We start from the raw sequence: 19,189 nt of genomic DNA on the forward strand, positions 1-19,189 counted from the left end.
CAGTTTGCAGCTCGCAGACAAACTTGGAGTTGTGAGGAGGTGCGGAGCCTGATAGAAATTATTATTAACATTAGCCTATTTTCGAGCCGCATCCTCGGTTCATTCTCAAATATTATTGTTTGTCTAAAGTGGTGTAGACAAACTATAATAAAATATGACCAAGGATACAATCAGCCCACGCAGTTGTCTCTCCATAGTAAACAGCGGCGTGTTGTCTGCCGGATTTTCCACGGATTTTTTGTTTACTTCCGTGAGTTCTGTTGGAATTTTCCCGCACGTTAATTCTGACCAAACGAAGTGCAGTTCCGAGTGATGTGGATGTTGTCACGTGACTGCATTTTGGTTCGTTTTATCAACTCATAAACTGATCCGGACCAGAGCGATCAGTGTGGTGTGAAAAGGAACCAAAACGCCTTACAAATGCTACAAAGTATCATTTGTCGCCCTTGGTCCGGACCAAATGAACCGAACTACAGATGTGAAAGCACCTTAACACTTCATTAATGAATGTGTCAACTGATGCGCTAGATGTTGATGTGAACTGACATGTTGCGTATCCCTCATTAAAAAATATGGAGTGATTGTGTGTACCTGGGCTTGTAGTGTTGCCAGTTGTTTCTCCAGGTTCCTTCGTGCCTCCTCTTCCTCCTCCTGCTGCTCCAGGAGGTTGTTCTTCTCCTCCTCCAGCTGACGGATACGGCTGCTCAGGTTTAGCTTCTGACGCGTCTCCTCTTGAAGCAGCTCCTACATACATAATATTAAACAACTGTTTTTATCAAATCTGTGCAGTTTCAACAATAAAAATACTTCCTGAGCATACTATGGGTCAACCTTGTTGATAATAAATCCACTCCTTCAGCACTTCATGTTTGTAGAGACACATTACCTGAGTGTCCTGAAACTGACTCTCTAGGCTAGAAACGTCTTTGGCTAGCTTTATTCCCTTCTTCTCAGCATCTTCCAAAAGAGAAGAAACATTGTCCAGCTCCGCCTGCAACAAATGACAAACATAAAAATTTTAATTAGCATTGGAGGGATATTTTACACGTAACCTGGATTCTGATCTATTTCAGTGTACACGGGTATATGACCACAAACACAGACTCAGAATTAATCATAATTGTTAAATATGTGCTTTAAAAAAAAAAAAAAAAAAGTGTGCTTATATATCAATATCACTATATAATAATATATTTTTATTGTTATATAATAATTTTATTTTAACAGTACTTGTGCTTAATTAAAATCACAGCCTTAACACTTTGATAAATCACACCAAGCCGTATCGCAATTTTTCTTTTCTTTTTTATTAATCATGCAGCTCTAAATATAGCCACACTTTTACTCTGCAAAAATCAAATGAGACCGTGATCTGTAGTTTATGTGAGGGGGAGGGAGTGTAACAGCACTAACTTGTAGTTTATGTGACACAGTGCAAGCACTGACCTGTAGTTTGTGGGAGCGGTCCGAAAGTTCTCCTTTAACCTTTTCTCCCTCGCTGAAGCGGGCCATGAACTCCTGCAGCTGAGCCTCAAGTTTCTTTCTCTTGTGCTCAGATTCAGACTTGGCCTGCTGCAAACTCTTCACCTCACTGGTCAGCTCCTTATTATCACCCTCCAGAGTCTGTTTGTTTTTCTCCAAATTTGACTTAACCTAATGTTGACAGACAGACATTGTGAGAGAGAGAGCCAGACCTGTATAAACAGGAGACTGTACACCATTCAATCACTGAACGAGGAAATGAATCATTCTTGACAGCAGACGACTGGCAGCGTTCCAGTCAAGACATTAAAACTAAAAATGGCTCCCTACAGTAATGAGTAATTTAGTCTTTATCTCTATGGCTTACTCTCTTGGCCTGCTCCAGCTGCTCAGAGATCTCCTCCAGAGCAGTGCCGTGCCTCTGTCTCATCTCCTGGATCTGTGACTCGTGGTTTTTCATCTCATCATCGATGGCTTTCTTCAGCTCTGTCACCTCCTGCTCTCGTTTGGTCCTTTAAGAGGAAAAGACACATTATTAGGTGAGACACATTTGGGGAGTAGGGTTCAAAGAAAACAGAAACGGTCAGATACTAATGAACTCAATCTGGCTTACATGACTCTCCACTTACACTACCAAAAGGCCCATTTTGAGAGGTCAATCTTAGGCACACATGGAGGGGCAATCATTGTTTTATTTAGCTATGACATGAATGGGAAGTCAAAAAAAAAATTCAGAACAAACCATTTGCGCAACAGGCAACTTGAACCTGCAATATGTCTGCAGCATGCATGCTAATCACTGCACACAACGATTCTAGGAACTCACTCTTATATTAAAAACTTTGATATTTCTTCTCGCTTATTAAAAAAAATAATGGGGATGGATTAAACTGGCCCTAATTTCATTTTATGGTAGACTAATTTGGTTTCTCTTGCACCTCAGCTCCTGCTGGGCGGCGGTGGTGTCCAGGGTGTCTTCCAGCTCAGTCTTTAGAGCCTCCAGTTCCTCACTCAGATCTCTCTTGAGTTTCTCAGCTTTGTTTCTGGCTGCTTTCTCAGACTCCAGATCCTCCTGCAGCTCAGATATTTGGGCCTGCAGCTCCCGTACTTGCTTCAGGGCGTTGTTTTTCTGAGCGACCTCCTCATCACCTCTGTGGAAGAACAAATATGAGCAGAGATTGTTGGCAAAACGATCCATGCATAATTTAAGGGGTTAAACACTTTTAACAAACTTTTTCCGATCCTTAGAATTAAACAGGCCAGTTTAAAATCTAGGCCAATTTTGCAACAGTATCTTTAAGACTATTTGTAAATAACCTCTGTTATGACTGGTATATTTCTTGACATGTGAAATTTTACTTATTACTGAATGGGTGTTTTGATGCTTAAATGGATATTTCACCGCTGGAAAGATGAATGTGTATTTAAATTGGGTCATTTATGTAGTAGAAATGTGAAATTATTTCTAGACTGAGAAAAGCCAGAAAATGTATTTTTGGCTCATGTGGATGAAAGACAACAACTCCCAGAATGCACTTGCTTCGCTGCCCTATGAGGCCACTCTCAAGCCACGCCTACCGGTGACAGAGGGCAGTGTTGGAAGAAATGATACAACTAGGCCACTAGTTGACTCGAAACTGAAAAGACGCCGTTTTATCGTGAGATCCCACCCCCTATGGACAGGTTGAAAACATGCGGAACGAGCCCCTACTACTGGCTGTAGTCTCTAGCCTCTGGCCAAAAAAGCCTCCGATGACACAAAATGACGATTTTTGCATCATCTGAGGTTTTTTTCCAGACGCAATACAGAAATCTCTCGTCTCAGGGGGACATGAGGGCGGACATGAAGGACGGTCATTCAAAAATACTACCGGGTTTCTACTGATACAGAGCTTAATATTTTTTTCCAATATCTCGATATCGATATTCAGATGATATTTTTGCCATCCTTCAAAGAAATGTATGCAAACTGGCAAAGAAGGTCCAGTTGGTCTTTTGACTTGCTGCATTTGACCTATTATTGTAGGCTATAGAAAAAACAATAAAGGAGCTAACTAAACAGAATCTGAGGTAGCCCCTACTTTTTCCACTTACAAAATAAAACAATAAAAAAAAACGGAACTAGGCACCTCTTGCAACAGTGATTATTAAATCAAACAATATTGTTGATGATGATAATTCAAAGTAAAAAAATAATATTTTCAGAACACTATAATTCCATCCATTTTTTCCCCAAAACGCCTTTTTTTCCTCAAAACGCTATAAATCCATCCATTTTCTTCCAAAAATTGATGGTTTGTCTTTTTAAAAAAGTCTTTTGTCTTTTATTTTTCGTGTTTGCATTTATGAGGAAAAAACAATATCACGTGACAGTTCTCCATTATGGACGCGCGCTCTGAAAGCGGTACTAAAAGACTTTCAAACTTTCACAGAGAACTCAAAACAGAAAGCACAAAGCCTTTCTTTAAAACGAATTTCGTTTTGTATTAATTGTATCTTAATTTTAATACATTTTTCATTCACCAATTTCCTGAATTTAAATAAATATAGGCTAGCAACCACAACATAAGGTGCTTGAACTGGAGATATCATCATGAACCGAACCGAACCGTAGCCTACTCGCCTCACAGGCCTAACAAATGTGAAATATATTTACAGAAAGCTGGTTCTAAACAAAACCATCCAAAACAAAATAAAATAAAACTATGTAGCCTAATAAATGTGCATTTCTCCGGTGCGTTCACTAGCCTACTGCGAAGATCGCGAGTCAATAGTAGATCGTCAACTTCATCTTTGCAGCCGACACAGAAATTAATAAACAATTAAAATGTCTTATTGCAATATTTTACATATTCATAATCATTACTTTTGCTGGTTCTTTGAGGCAGCTTTTTAGGTTTATGGCGTTTTGGAAAAGAGCTCTTCACATACAAACACCGTTTCACCAAGGCACAGCGGCCCTTCAGCACATAAGAACAAAAAGAGAAAAAGCACGGACTTACTAATTACGAAACTTTGATGTGGTTGAACAGGTGAAACAGTCACAAATTCCTCTGCAACTCAAACCTTCTCAGTACGAGTTATGAAGGAAGAGAACAGCATTACAGTTTTCAGCGCGTCCTCCTCTGATTGCTGTGTTGTGACTGAAAAAGTGCGTGCGGGAGCACATGCGCAAAACGTAGGTTTGTAAAATGTCCTTTTGTAAAATGACATATGATAAAATAAAAATAATTAATATATAATTTTCCAAAACGGTTTTGCGCATGTGCTTCTGCGCGCACTATTTCGAATTTACGTATGAATGTGCGTTTTTGACGACACGGGACCATGGGCTGGGCCACTTGGAGGTTGCTTCCGGGAATAGTACTGCCCTACAGTATTAAAAATCACTACATATAATTGTTTAGAAGGTTATAGTGTGCGTTATTTGTTTTCTCTTTAACTTCTATCAGCTCTTTTCATGTTTGGGGGGTCGGATTGTACAAATTATGAAATATTCGATATCCCAATTTTGCATATCGTCCAGACAACAATTTGGATATTATCGTCTAAACGATATATCGCCCACCTCTAGTTTTTGCTGCTTTTTTTTTTTTTTTTGAAACACTGATCTTCACCTGGTCAGTACAGCCTGCAGCTCCTCTTCTTTCTTGGCCAGTTGGATCTTGAGTTCCTCAATTTGGGCCTGCAGCTCAGCTATCTGGTCTTGTAGGTCTGTGGTCTCGCCATCCAGCTTTCTTTTGGCTTTTTCAAGCTCTTGCCTTGTCTTCTCTTCTTTCTTCAGACGCTCTGATGGTCAAACACCCACATAAACATTTAAGTCTCATTGTTTTACTTGAATAAAACAGGCATGTGTTTGGCTAAGGACAAAAAAGCAGGAAAATATACTGAGACCGTCAAACCGCAACCCCCCCCCCCCACCCCCACCCCCACCCCGCCGATCAAACTGGTGGCGGATCTATATGGATAGTAAAGCAGGACCCATAACAACTTATTTGAACAAAAAAATACATACATTTTAATTTATTTTACAGCTAGTTGTGCAACATGCAACTTTTTTTGTTCAGTATGACAAATGACAACTTATTTGGTGGATGTGTCGCAGTGGAAATCAAAGCCAAGTGTCTAATCCACTGCGCCATCAACACCATTCTATAATAATAGTATAGTAATATAGTAATAGTAATTACTATACTATAGTAATAGTATAGTGTAGTATAATAATAGTAGTAATAATAATTATAACAACAATGACAATAACTTATTTGAATTTTAAAAAATAATATCTTTTTACCAAACCTATAATGCTAAATGTGCAACATCCAACTTTTTATGACACATGACAACAACTTATTTGAATTTAAAAAATAAAATATATATTTTTAAACTTTTTTACACCAAACTTAAACTGCTTAATGTGCAATATCCAACTTATGTCATGAGTATGACACATAACAACATAACAAAAAAAATGCAATATTGTGATATATTATTACAATTTAAAATAATTGGTTTTCCATTTATTAGCCTATACTTTAAATTATCATTTATTTCTGTGATGCAAAGCTGAATTTTCAGGATCATTACTCCAGTCCTTTAGAAATCACTCTAATATGATGATTCATTATCAAAGTTGGAAACAGTTCTGCTGCTTAATATTTTTTAATAACCTGTGATACTTTTAGGATACTTTGATGAATAAAAAGTAATAAAATTAAAATTAAAATAAAAAAGAAGAATTTTTTTTTTTTTTAAATAGAAATCTTTTGTAACAACAATATACACGACTGGTCAGTAATTTGGGTTCAGTAATTTTTTTCTTTCTTTTTTTGAAATAAATCAATACTATTATTCAGCAAGGATGTGTTAAATTGATCAAAAGTGATAATAAAGAAGATTTATATTATTAGAAAATATTTTTTATTATTTTGAATAAATGCAGTTCTGTTTAACCTTTTATTCATCAAATATATTAGGCAGCAGAACTGTTTCCAACACTCATAATAAATCAGAATATTAGAATGATTTCTAAATGATCATGTGATAGACCGGATGTCACATGCTGAAGACTGGAGTAATGATCCTGAAAATTCAGCTTTGCATCACAGAAATAAATTATAATTTAAAGTATAATAAATTGAAAACCAATTATTTTAAATTGTAATAATATATCACAATATTAAAAAAAAAAAAAAATCTGTATTTTTGATCAAATAAATGCAGGCTTGATGAGCAGAAGAAACTTCTTTCAAAAACATTAAACATAGTAATGTTTCCAAACTTTTGGCCTGTACTGTATTCCCCCCAAAACTGCACAACTGTAGGGTAAAACATTAATCAAAAAGTGATAATAAAAAATGCGTCTTAAAACTGACATGATTGTAACAAAATCACACAGTCTGGGGCCTCTGGAGAACTCAGAACAACTGCTAACATTAAGTTTAAGGTAAAAATAACTGCCATGAAATTATAGTATCTTACTCCCATGCAATTAGATAAACTGTTAATTCACTACATCACTTTACCTCTGTCTTTATCCCCTTTTATCCTCTTCTCTTCTTTTTGGCACTGTATCTATCGCAGACTATAATGCTCATTTATAATGTGTCATGTAAATTCGGCCATCCGTCACAATCAGGAAACTTTCACCGCGTCTAGAACTGGCGCGAGCTGCCAGGCCCGTTTCTACGAGCCTGAGTATTAAGCGCCCTCAAAAAAAAGCAATGTCTACATTGGATGCGGCGTCGCGCACGCTACACAACAAATTACCAACAACTGATCGCGCGCGCGCTCTCTTTCTGACGCACTTCAAGCACTCGCTGGGCGGGGAAAGATTGCATCTCTCTGCCATCTGTAACCATGTTGACGTGCCGCCCGGTGCCCATTGTGGTTCCGTCCCGGGTTACCATGGTGAAGGCTGTGAGATTACCCCCCGCCCCCCATTTTTTTTTTTTACAGATCTGCATGATTCACGTAGGTCACATTTTCAGGTCGGAAAATCCGGAATTCCGGATTAATCCGGAAAAATCACATCCCTGATAAAATGATCCATATTCAACACTGTCCTCACCTTCCAGGTCCACCATCATCATTTCTTGCTTGTTTTTCACTTTGCCAAGGTTTTTGGCCTTCTCTTCCTCCTCAGCCAGTTGGGAGGTCATCTCACTGACACGGTCCTCCAGGAGTTTTTTCTCCTGAGGGATAGGGAGGGAAGAAAGAGTTCAGTTTGCTCAAAGTTCTTCTCTGAGCATCCTTATCGCAAAGGCCCAGACCTGCATTTTGTTACAGGGAGTTTGACAACCACACTGACCTTTAGGAATTTGGAGTTCTGGTCCTCCAACAGCAGAATATCCTCCTCCATTTTCTTTATCTTGGCTTCAGCAGTCACCTTCTCCAGCTGAAGCTTCTGTCGGGCAGCCTCTTCTTCATCTAGCTGTTCCTCTAGGTCCTATAAGACACACACACACACACACACACACACACTTGTGGTTTATGGACAGCAAAAGTGTTTACTATTAGCTAGTACTAACAGCAGAACTTTTAGATAAAGATTTACTATTATAAGTTTACAGCAGATCCAAGATTATATTTCCCCAAATAAGTTGTCACCGTTATGTGTGACTGCATTTTCTTCTTCTCATTCTGCAACGATTGGTTCCTCTCCTCTTCCTCCTCCACGCGGGACTCCAGGTCATGAAGAATCTCCTCCAGCTCTTGTTTTTTAGCCACCAGGCGAGCCCTCATCTCTTCAGCTTCAGCAAACAATTCTGTCTCGGCCTGTAGTTGCTCTGCCAAGATGTTCTTCTCCTCTAAGAGCTGAAAAACATCACAAGAGATCTTTTCTTGGTTTCAAGATCATGGACATTCCACTACAAGGAATAAAGCCCCAAGAGACTATGGTGTACATATATAACCGGCTATGTTATAATGACTTTGAATGTGTGCTAACCTGCTGGTGTTTCCTCTCCATATCCACCAATTCATTTTCCACTTTCACCTGCCTCTCCTTCACTTTAATGAGCTCCTCATCTTTGGCCTGCATTTCTTCCTCCTGACGGGTCACCTGGAGGAGAGGTTTCACCTGCAGACACAGTTGTAATGCATGTCTCGATTTGAAAACTATTCACAATCATACTGCAAATCAGTTGTTAAAGAGTGGATTTCTCTTGCAATCACATAGACAGATTTTACTCAGAAATGTACACAATAGCTAGTAAAATCATTCTAACAGTTATGTAAACAGTCTCTTTTAAAATCACCAACCTTGGTGAAGAGTCTCCACCACTGCCAGTGACGAAGTTTCAGGTAGGCGGCACAGTTTCTCTGGAGGACTTTCAAAGCGCTTAGCTGCTGCTGTTTTTTAGCAAAGGCTCTGACGAACACATCCACAAAACAGCAGCAATTCACCGACAAGGTCTTATAAGAATACTTTTCATATATTGTGATCTCTACACTATAAACAGTAAAAGCTGCATATTATCGCTGACCCTTTAAGACCAGATTTAAATCGGCCATTTGCATTTGCACTTACTTGCGAGCCAGGTATCCTCGGCAGACTGACTGAAAGTAGATGATGATATCTGTTATTTTCAGGTCTCTCTCTTCCTCCAGGTGTGCCAAAACTCCAGTGCGGAAGAAGATCTTACTCTGACCGATCCGGAAGAGGTTTGGGTCTAATTCCAAGGCTCGGATCTACAGATGACAATGATACTTAGTATGTAGCAGATTCTAAATTTCAGATGCTAGTTTTTCAATATTGGACATAAAAAAATGTTTATATGACTCAAAACGAAATAATTAAAAACGTAATGTTTGTGGAAACATTTCAGGATACTATGATGAACAGAAAGTCCAAAAGAATAGCATTTACCTGGAAAAACAAATCATTTTACAATAATGTAAAAGTCTTTACTGTCACTTTTGATCAATTTAATGCATCCTTGCTGAATAAAAATATTTATTACTTTCTGTGAAAAAAAAAAAAAAAAAAAAAAAAAAGAAAGAAAGAAAGAAATCCTCCTAATCCCAAATGTTTAAATGGTAGTGTGAGTTTTCATCGAATATTTCATACAATACTGGTATTTAAAAATATTGTGATTTAATCATTTTATTTTGGGCTTTGTACCTCCATATAAAACTTGATGGTAAAAAGGACTGATCAACCTCATTTGTTTTGGTTTATGAAAACTCACCATTCTCTCACAAGCCTGCTTGCCATCCATAAAACCTTTGGGTATTGCATTAGGGGTGAGGATCTCATATCTGATAGGAAAACAGATTTAACAGTTAAAATATGATAATATTGGTGCTACAGCATCTGAAGAGGAATGAAGAGGTTCTCAACTCTTTAATGAGATATCTGAAACGCACCTCTGTCTGAACTCCTGGAAGACGATACGGTTAGGGAACCCCTGCCTGCAGATCCGGATTCCTTCTAGAACTCCATTACACCTCAGCTGGTCTAGAACCAGATGGGGCTCCAGTTTACCAGCCTAACAGAGAACAACAGCAATGACAATGAGGTGCATTAAATAATAACATTAAACATTAAATAACATTAAATAAACTCTCTTTTTTTTTTATTCAGCTAAAAGTACATTTACTTACAACTGAAGGGACAAACGTCACTTACTCTTTTCTCATGATTGGGGATGATACAGCGGACAAAGTTGGGATTGGTGTTCCTGAGTGTGGCCATGAGTTTTGTAAGGGACTCTTTATAAAGCTGACCCACAGTACGGAACATGCCCTTCTTGGTCTTATATGTAGCTCCAAATGCAGTCTCGTTCATCCCTGCCACCTGGTCCAAACCAACAATACGATCCACTACCATGAAGAGTGAGAGAAAAGACAGATACCAAGTGGTTAGGTTGATATTAAGAGTATTTACAGAACATTATTAAAGAAGAAAGACACAGCACAGCCAAATCATGTGAAGATGGAAGAGGTAAATCTACAACTAAAGCTCTAATTCAACAACACCAAGCAGAAGGTCAAAATACACTGTGTATTTGTGCATTTTTACATAACTGTGCTTTGATATTTTCAGGCCTGTATAATCATCATATCCCAAAAGAAACCAGAAAATAATTTTCTGAAAGTAGTACAGTGTATTTTGACTCAATGCCACAAGTTCAGACAGCCAATTCAAGAGCCAATGGCCCCTACTATGCCAGCAAGTCCAGTGCTAGGCAAATGGAGACATGAAATAGATGAAGAGTGCCAAGGATAAGACTACATCTATAAACAAGCACAAGCTGCAAAAGAAATAAAATGGAAGGGTGAATCTCAAAACCCAGATCATGTTTAGGACATATTTCACCCCAATACCTCGCACTTCAGTGAGTCAGATGTTAATTCAGTAACTGCTCTCATGGATTCAGTGAGCTGTGTTAACAAATATACATTAAATATGTATTTACAAATCTAGTCAAATCTGATTTCTTGTGGTGCAGAGGTGTAATTTTAGCAAACGTAGAGTAGATTTAGCAGTGCTTTATAATATGCTTCGTAAAGTAATACATTGTCTGAGTATTTGTTGTATTGCCTAAAATGTATGCTGATTTTAATAAAACAAATCATAGTTTTGCAGTTATATCACAGAAATGAGATTCTAATGAGAATCAATGAAAATGACCAAAGTACATTCAAAAGTGAAACATTTTGATAAAGTCAAGAATTTTGAATTTATTCACTTTTTTGTGTGAAATATAACAGACTTGTACACCAAGTTCTCTCCCTCTGAGCAATGCTACTAAAAATGCCTCCTTTGAGCAACTGAATAAATCAATGTGAATAAATATGCTTAGCAATAAATAAGATACCAATCAGAAAAATTATATTCACTGATTTGAGTCTGATAACAGTGCCATAGGACAAAACAAGTCAAACTTCAATAATTTAACATGGAAGTAATCAGAAACGACATTTTCATTTTGATTCAGTGGGGCTTGCCAAGTCCAGCTACTGTTGCTAGAACTACAATTGTAGGTCTTACAGCATTCCTGTAAATGTGATCCTTAAAAACCGCTTCCAAGCAATGCTCTGTTCATAATGGGGCTCCTGACGTGGCTTCCTTTACCTCCATGGAGAATCTACTGAGCTGTCAGTGTTGACTGGCACAGGGCTGAGCGAGTCATTTGGATTCCATTGAAACAAGACGTGTATTGTTCCTGGTTCCCTGTCGGAGACGCTACAGAATTCCTCCACTCCTCACCCAAACTCCATCTCCCTCACACAGCCTATCAAATCGCCGTCTGACACTTAAAACAAACAAGTAGTCTGACCGTGAGGTGTAAGGGCATAACCAACATCCCACACACACTGCTCTGTCTGCTGAAAAAACCAAGCTGTGTTTGGGGGACTCTTATAAAAATCCAGGTCATATTTCACTCCAAAATTGAAGGCATAAAAAAAAAAGGAATAATATCTAACATACTTGTGAAGCCCAGTTTAGGACCATTAATATTTTTCTATTTTATACTGTTTTCATGAAAATATACTATTTTATACTGTTTTCATGACAATATATTATATTATATTATATTATATTATATTATATTATATTATATTATATTATATTATATTATATATATATAATAAAATATATATTTTTTTTTTTTTTTTTTTTTCAACAATATTATTGATCTGACTGTACTGACGCTGTTGAAGGGGAACTGAACTGAGCTGGATGACAATTTTTTGCAGAACTGTTTTAGAAATAAAATGAACTAATTTAATAATTGATTATCTTTACAACAGAACTGAATCAACACTGAACACACTCACTGTTATCACTGTAAAGCTGTTTTGAAACTAACTGTATAGTATAAAGTGCTCTATTAATAAAGGTGACTTGACAATTAAGCACATTTACCCCTAAGCAACGTCATTACTATGCATTCAGGATATAATTATTCTTGATGATTCTTGTTATTATGATTAAAATAATCTTTAAATGTTTTATTTTATTATAAAATTTGTTTGTGATTTTAATTTAGAAAAATTTGTAACTGCAATTGGAGTCCTAGCCTTGTGGGCAAGCGCTCCAACATACAGAACTCGCTTCTGCGGAGCTCTGGCTCGTCGTCCTTTCCTGACCCTGTTCCCTTTCCCTGTTCTTTTCTCAGTGATCCATCTCTATCCTTGCGCTGTACTATCAAAATGAAGGCCAAAAATAATAACATAACTGATTGCTTGCTCAGAGAATAAAAAAAATGAAACTATTTAATCATTTGATTTTGGGTTGAAATATGACACACACATGTACTTGAAAAGTCTTGTGAGATTCACCTATTCTTCTGTCAAAATGGCCTCTTTCAACACTTTCTGAACTGAAAAAACTACAGGTGCAGATGTAATAATTATTTGACACTTTTTAAACTCTTAAATTGGAGGAAGAATATTTAGGGGGCGTGCGAAGTAAACAAAATTACTGAAAGGCACTCAAGGAACAAGAAGGGCCCTAATCCTTGTAGCCAGCTCACTCAGAGTTACCCAGGTCACTTTCAAATGTTGTGTTGTGTCAGTACTCTGCATTACTCGCTATGCACATGCATTCATTTTTCATGCAATCTCAGGGCATCCTAATGAATCAGCCAAGTCAAGCTTCCTTCCAAATGGATCCAGCCAACTCTAAAGTTAGCCAGCTAGAGGGACCAGGGCCCAGGTCTACAAGCCATGGGAGTGTTTGAAAGTACACAATGCGCTGGTAAGCAGAGACCTACAGCATCGTATACCTTCACCTGGCGATTCATGGAGACTAGAGACATCATAAAAAGACGCTCTTTGGAAATTCTGAATCTCTATGGTCGAGACAGAAGGGAGCAAAGGGGGGATAAACAAGAAAAAAAAAAGCAAAATAAAAAAGTAGTAGAACACAGCTAGCACAAAGACATAAGTGGTAGTAAACACTGGTTAGTGCTATGAACAAGCAACATTAAGTCATCATTCCATTAACACTGGTTTCAAATGTATTGGGATGTTAATTTTAACATTTTAAGAACATGCTGATCAATCTTGGCACACACACATTTTATTTACCTTTTTAAGTAATTAATTGCCACAGTATGAATAATTTTACATAAACTTATATAATTAGGTTATTTTAATTTCATATATTGGGAAATGCAGTGAAAAATTATTAGCTGTCAGATTTAAAGATGACACAATATATGACACATCCCACGCTCTATTTTTGCATTACTCCATATTTCTTCACTGCTCTCTCCTGTGTGTAAAGTAATGCAAAGCAGTCTTGCCTACAAATAGTGTGCGATTAAATCTACTGTGGTATCAACAGTGTTGCAAAATTCTTTGTTCGACACATTCTCACACACTGACAGCCCCAATTTTGACCCTTCGTAACTGAATTAATAGTCCCCTCCGGCTTCATTAAAATATTTGCATCAAGCCACCGAAATGAATGACCACCTCTTTTTACAAGACATGAAACAGAAGATTGAAAACAACAGTCTCTTTCTTCACAGACTGGGAGGGCAGAGCAATAAAAATGTCTGTTTCATATGTCGGGAGAAAAGCGCTTACCATCCTTCCACAATTCAGCCACAAACTTATCCGTGGACTGGTGCAGGAGCGTGGCCACGTTGTCGTTCAGAGGGTCCATGTTTTTCATTAACCATTCATCTGCCTTATAGTCAACCTGCAGGATGAGGGAAATAAACACTACGTTAGCTCAATAAAACACTCAAGATGGGAACAATGGAATTAAGTCAGGACTGGTTCAATCTAGATCGTTTCATTTAAGGGGTTCTGCAGTTGTTGGCTGCTTGCGTAGCGTTATGTAACTACTGAAAGTGATAAAGTATAAATCAATGCACTATATTACTTTTCTTAAACAACAGGAAACAAAGCAAGCTCTAATTTTCTGGCTTTTAACCTAAACGTGGCTCAAAGGGAGAAAAATATCAAAAGTTCCTCATTTCATGCAGTGTCAAGTTTCTTTTGCAAACAGCTCACTGATCTGAAACAGATGTGGCCTATGGTTAGCACATACCACAGCTGGATGCTGCTACCCTTGAAAGACAGAAACGCAACACTTCATTGCAAGTCAGTATGACCTGACTAAATCCAATTACATAAGGTTATGATGCAGTCTGTTGCATTTAAACACCCAAAACAAGCCTAAATTATAAGAAATATCACAGAACAGAAGTACAAGTGGTGAATCCAACAGCTTAGTGTGGTGTCATAAATATGACGTACTTTGCCAGCATAGTGAATGATGCAGAAATCGGCTTTGTCCTTTAGCTGCCGTGGTTTCTGGAACTTGGCATGAGTGCCTTGCTCTTGCACCAGTTTGTCCACGAAGGTTTTATCAGTGGCTTTTGGGAACCAGCACTCCTCATCCAACAGAGCCAACACACCGGGAGGATTTGCCTGGGAATGGCACCATATGACCGATCAAAACAATTATAGAAAACACTAAAAGCATTCATTACTTTCACATTAACTTCAAATCACATTATTAAATTCTGCAAATGCTTGGGGTAGAAAATATTTATAGCAAACCAGAACAAAGAATTCAAGGACTAACACAATTATATTAAAAAAAAATCAAATCTGTATAAAAGAGTTGATGCAGGAGCTCACCGGTCTCTCAATGAGGTCAATGCAGGGCTGCAGGTCAAGGCCGAAGTCGATGAAGCTCCATTCAATGCCTTCACGCTGGTACTCCTCCTGCTCCAGGATGAACATGGTGTGGTTGAACAGCTGCTGAAGCTTCTCGTTGGTGTAGTTGATGCAGAGCTGCTCAAATGAGTTCAGCTGCCAAAAGATGGAGAGAACAATAAAATATGATCAAATTGTTTTTGTTCATAGTATTTTAGCCCCAGGGCATGCATAATTGATTCTTTAACCAATATCAGTATCAATATCACTTAACGAAATACTGCAGCTATGAGTGGGTATCCAATTACACTGTTTACTGTAAACCTTTTTATTTCTTGCTAACCACGTTATAATTATATTACTCAATTTAGCAGATGCACCTTATCCGAAGCAATGTCCAACACCAAGATGGCAAAGACATCCTCCAGCACAACTTGAAGGAATCTTCTTAATGGCAAAAAAATGGGCCCTATGAAATCTGTTTAATTTATTTCTCAAAACCCCCCCCCCCTTTTTTTTTTATTAAAACAGAGCCTATGAAATGTTTTTCCCCACCTGAAATTCTGTGGTGTCCATTTTTTTTATTCAAATCTATCATCAGAAACAGTGGTAATCAAATTAAGGCATAAAACATTAACTATTCAATTAACATTTTAAAATGTAAAATCAAATAAAAAATGTACCATTCTTTTTTTATTTTTAGATGTTTACTATTAAAAATTAAAACATGGAACAATTTTGATATTCCTTAATAATAATAAAATTGTTTAAAACATTTATTATTACTTTGAGAATTACATTCTATTGCACTATAGTAATATATGTGTCACAATTTAAGTTAAACCAAACATGCATTTAGATGAATCAGTGGTATAAATCTGTGATAAACCACATGCAAATAAAAGTTGGTCCCAAATAACATCCTATTTTAACTAAAACTGTCATTACTCTCAGGACCTTGCACTGCCTGCATTTTTATCATATGACCTCTGATTTGGTGAAGTACAGAGATAAATATCTATGATTTAGCATAAGAGACAGCTGAGCACTAATTCAGAGGAAGCCACACCTGGAATATCTCAAAGCCAGCGATGTCCAGGATGCCAATAAAGGAAGCCCCTTGGCGCTTGGTTCTGTCCAGAGCTTTATTAATGCGGTGAACAAGCCAACGGAACAACCTTTCGTATGTGGCCTTGGCCAGGGCTTCCACTGCAAAGTCAGCCTGGTCAGAGGAACAAAGAGACAGGATAAGGCAAGGTAAAAAAGGTGACATATATCACATTTACAAAAATATGCACACTTACAAAGTGTACAACTTTTTCTTTTCTTTTTTTAAATGGCATGTAAAACCTGAAAGGACCCTATAGTGGAAGGTTTTGAGAATTCACACGTAGTACTGGTACATAGTATAGTACTGGTCTACGATCAGGCCTGAGAGGTAAAACACTAATGAAAAGATTGTTTCATAGATGGGAGGAAGGGTGCTCTGACAGATATACAGTGGAGAACTGAATAGTTCATTACCTGTTCTTTAGTTTGGGCTTTTTGCACATAGTCTCTGCCCACTTTGATTCTTGGAGACAGGATGGCACGGGTGAACTCCATGACATTCATGCCGAGCAGGTGGCAAAGTTTTTGAGCAGCTGAGAAACAGGAAAAAAAGCACTTGTTCACAAAATGGTCATCTGTAATGCAAACTGGCCAAAAATGGTGAAATTGTATTTCAATTTATTGGGTTTTAGGAGCTTCCCTTATGCACTTAAATGGCAGTGCGATAAGTTATTATGGGACATATTTTCTCATGAGTATAAGAGGTATTTGAAATAAGTTATGGTCGTTATTGAAATTTACTGACTTCTAAACCCTTACAGACCATTTAGCAGCCAAACAAACCCCAAGAGTTCCCCCTTTGGACCACCAGCACGACTATAACTTTCCAGCTTCATGTCGTGAATGAAACAACTTGGTGGCTTAAACAGATGAAAGCTTCAATATCTTACCATTAACGGTGATGATAAAAACGAATTAAACAAAATGCCAGTTGAGTAAAGCTTGCTGGAATGCGTCATGGCCGTAAAACGGTCATATTTGGGGCTCTTACGTAAACAGGATTGATTTAACGCAACTTAGCACAACTATTCTGGTATTTTCTTTTAATATGAAATGTATCCAAAAACTATTCAAGCCGTCATCATGGGAGCCCAAAAGAAGTCTAACGGGTAATTTGTCAAAACAGTGCAGTGGAGAACTGCACAAAACCATCTGGTGCAAGGGTTTAGACCAAAGTGTAGTCTGGATACTGAAAACACTTTAATGCTAACGCACTGCCAAAAGATTTTCAAAGTTATTGGGGCACATAAAATGCACATATAGACTTTCCATTACTGAAAAAAGAAACATTATCTCTGTGCTAAAATAAGGCATTATGCATTTTTTGAAACCTGTAAAAAACCCAGCTGAGCAAGTATGAGGTACCTGTGTTTTCTGGCATGGAAGCCTGATCGGTGTTTCTCTCCTTCTTGAACACAATGTTACCAAACTGCATGACAGCTGATACCACTTTGAACATTGCTGCAGTGACAGAAAAACAAGGACAAGACAGTCAACAGTCTGTGGATAGTAGACATGAAATATTTTTGGAAAGTTGATGTCCAGCAAGCTTTTACGCCATCCAAAAATTTATTACAACATTTAAACTGGAAACAGGTGGATTTATTCAGCTATTTTATTCACTCACAAACATTGTACATTTTTGAAATTGCACCAAAATACACTATTTAATTCAATATAAATATTATTATATTGATTTTATTCAATTGAATTAATTATTATTTCAATGCATTCCGGTATGAACATGGGACATCTGTACTGTAAACTAATTTATCATACTGCAGGTCCATTTCAAATGCAATAGTGAAGGCAAAAAGTTTAAAAAAAGTGAAGAAATAAGACACTTTTTTCCTAAAGCTCCTTACAAGGAAATGGCAACATGATGATTATGATGATTTACTAGTAAACCAGCAGTAAATAGACAATGTAGTAGAGGTGTGTTTGTTCCATGTATGCTTACACAAGATTTCCTCATGAGAGAAGCTCATAATATACATGGCTTCCATGGTCTCTTGGAAATTGTCCTTGTCCTGTTGGCCAGGAATGGGAATGTTACCATTGGAGAGGAAGCGGTAGTTATTGAAGCCCTCCAGGAGTAGATCAGCTGCCAGAAAAAAATGAGCATTAATAAGACAGCTGCAGTCTTTAGACACCACACCTTACCAAACTCTCCATAATCAGTCAGATATCTTCACACTAGTGGTGGGGGAAAAATCGATTCTGTTCAGTACTGCGATATTTTGCGCACGCAATTATATCAATACAGTAGCGCAAAGTATTCCAATATTTAATTATAAAATTATCTGTTTTACTTTCGGGTTATAGGGCTGTGACGGTGGCAGTTTTTTACCACTGTGGTGGTAATGGACAAACTACCTGCGGTGGTTGGGGAGTTGTTTTGAAAATTTAAATTAAAAAAATTAGTGTTTCTTTGAGCAACAAAGTGTTTATTTGAGCAATTCCTTCAAAGAAGCAACACACTAAAGCCTGTAAAGCATTGAAATAAATATCAGTAAATATTGGAAACTTAAATAATATAATAAATTTAAATCTATTTAAAAAAACAACAACTTTCGTTTAATACTTGCACACAAAGACGCGTGATTCCACATGAAGCCATACCGCTCTGCGCTTTGAGAGGGATGTGGGACACGAGGAGGAAAGAGACCATTGATCTATTTTCTGATATCTTCATGTTTTCTACTTGTTGTAAAAGGTATGAAGAGCAAATTTAATCTTCCACAAGGGCAAGACATTTAAGCTATGTTTGATATTGCGCTGCCAGAGAAAGCGAAACTAAAAATCACCTGTGCGTGTGAAACGTGCTTTACAAATAAACTTGACGTGCCTTACATGTCTAATAACAAGCAAAAACTGTGTTAAAATGAATCTGACGTGCAAGTAAAAATGTAGGCTATCTGTCCTACAACGTTTTTCTACTTTACCACAGTAAAGAATATGAATAGGC

General features: G+C 37.5%; 1 protein-coding gene across 3 annotated transcripts in view; it reads right to left on the reverse strand.

Annotated features, from left to right (window-relative positions):
- Positions 1-19,189, reverse strand: part of myh10 (myosin, heavy chain 10, non-muscle) — a 65,388-nt gene that overhangs the window by 13,042 nt on the left and 33,157 nt on the right. For all 3 annotated transcript variants that reach the window (XM_079884955.1, XM_079884954.1, XM_079884953.1), the window contains 22 exons: positions 18,182-18,325; positions 17,587-17,682; positions 16,636-16,754; positions 16,181-16,333; positions 15,094-15,267; positions 14,707-14,880; positions 14,029-14,143; positions 10,115-10,308; positions 9,853-9,974; positions 9,675-9,744; positions 9,014-9,174; positions 8,746-8,854; positions 8,432-8,563; positions 8,092-8,298; positions 7,793-7,930; positions 7,553-7,676; positions 5,100-5,271; positions 2,421-2,633; positions 1,850-1,994; positions 1,447-1,653; positions 887-991; positions 592-744 (listed from right to left, as the gene is read on the reverse strand). In XM_079884955.1, coding sequence (XP_079741081.1) covers positions 592-744; positions 887-991; positions 1,447-1,653; positions 1,850-1,994; positions 2,421-2,633; positions 5,100-5,271; positions 7,553-7,676; positions 7,793-7,930; positions 8,092-8,298; positions 8,432-8,563; positions 8,746-8,854; positions 9,014-9,174; positions 9,675-9,744; positions 9,853-9,974; positions 10,115-10,308; positions 14,029-14,143; positions 14,707-14,880; positions 15,094-15,267; positions 16,181-16,333; positions 16,636-16,754; positions 17,587-17,682; positions 18,182-18,325 — 3,227 coding nt within the window. The remainder of the gene's footprint in view (positions 1-591; positions 745-886; positions 992-1,446; positions 1,654-1,849; positions 1,995-2,420; positions 2,634-5,099; positions 5,272-7,552; positions 7,677-7,792; positions 7,931-8,091; positions 8,299-8,431; positions 8,564-8,745; positions 8,855-9,013; positions 9,175-9,674; positions 9,745-9,852; positions 9,975-10,114; positions 10,309-14,028; positions 14,144-14,706; positions 14,881-15,093; positions 15,268-16,180; positions 16,334-16,635; positions 16,755-17,586; positions 17,683-18,181; positions 18,326-19,189) is intronic.

The sequence above is a fragment of the Squalius cephalus genome (genome assembly GCF_949319135.1).
Source record: "Squalius cephalus genome assembly, chromosome: 10".
NCBI classification, from domain to species: Eukaryota; Metazoa; Chordata; class Actinopteri; order Cypriniformes; family Leuciscidae; genus Squalius; species Squalius cephalus.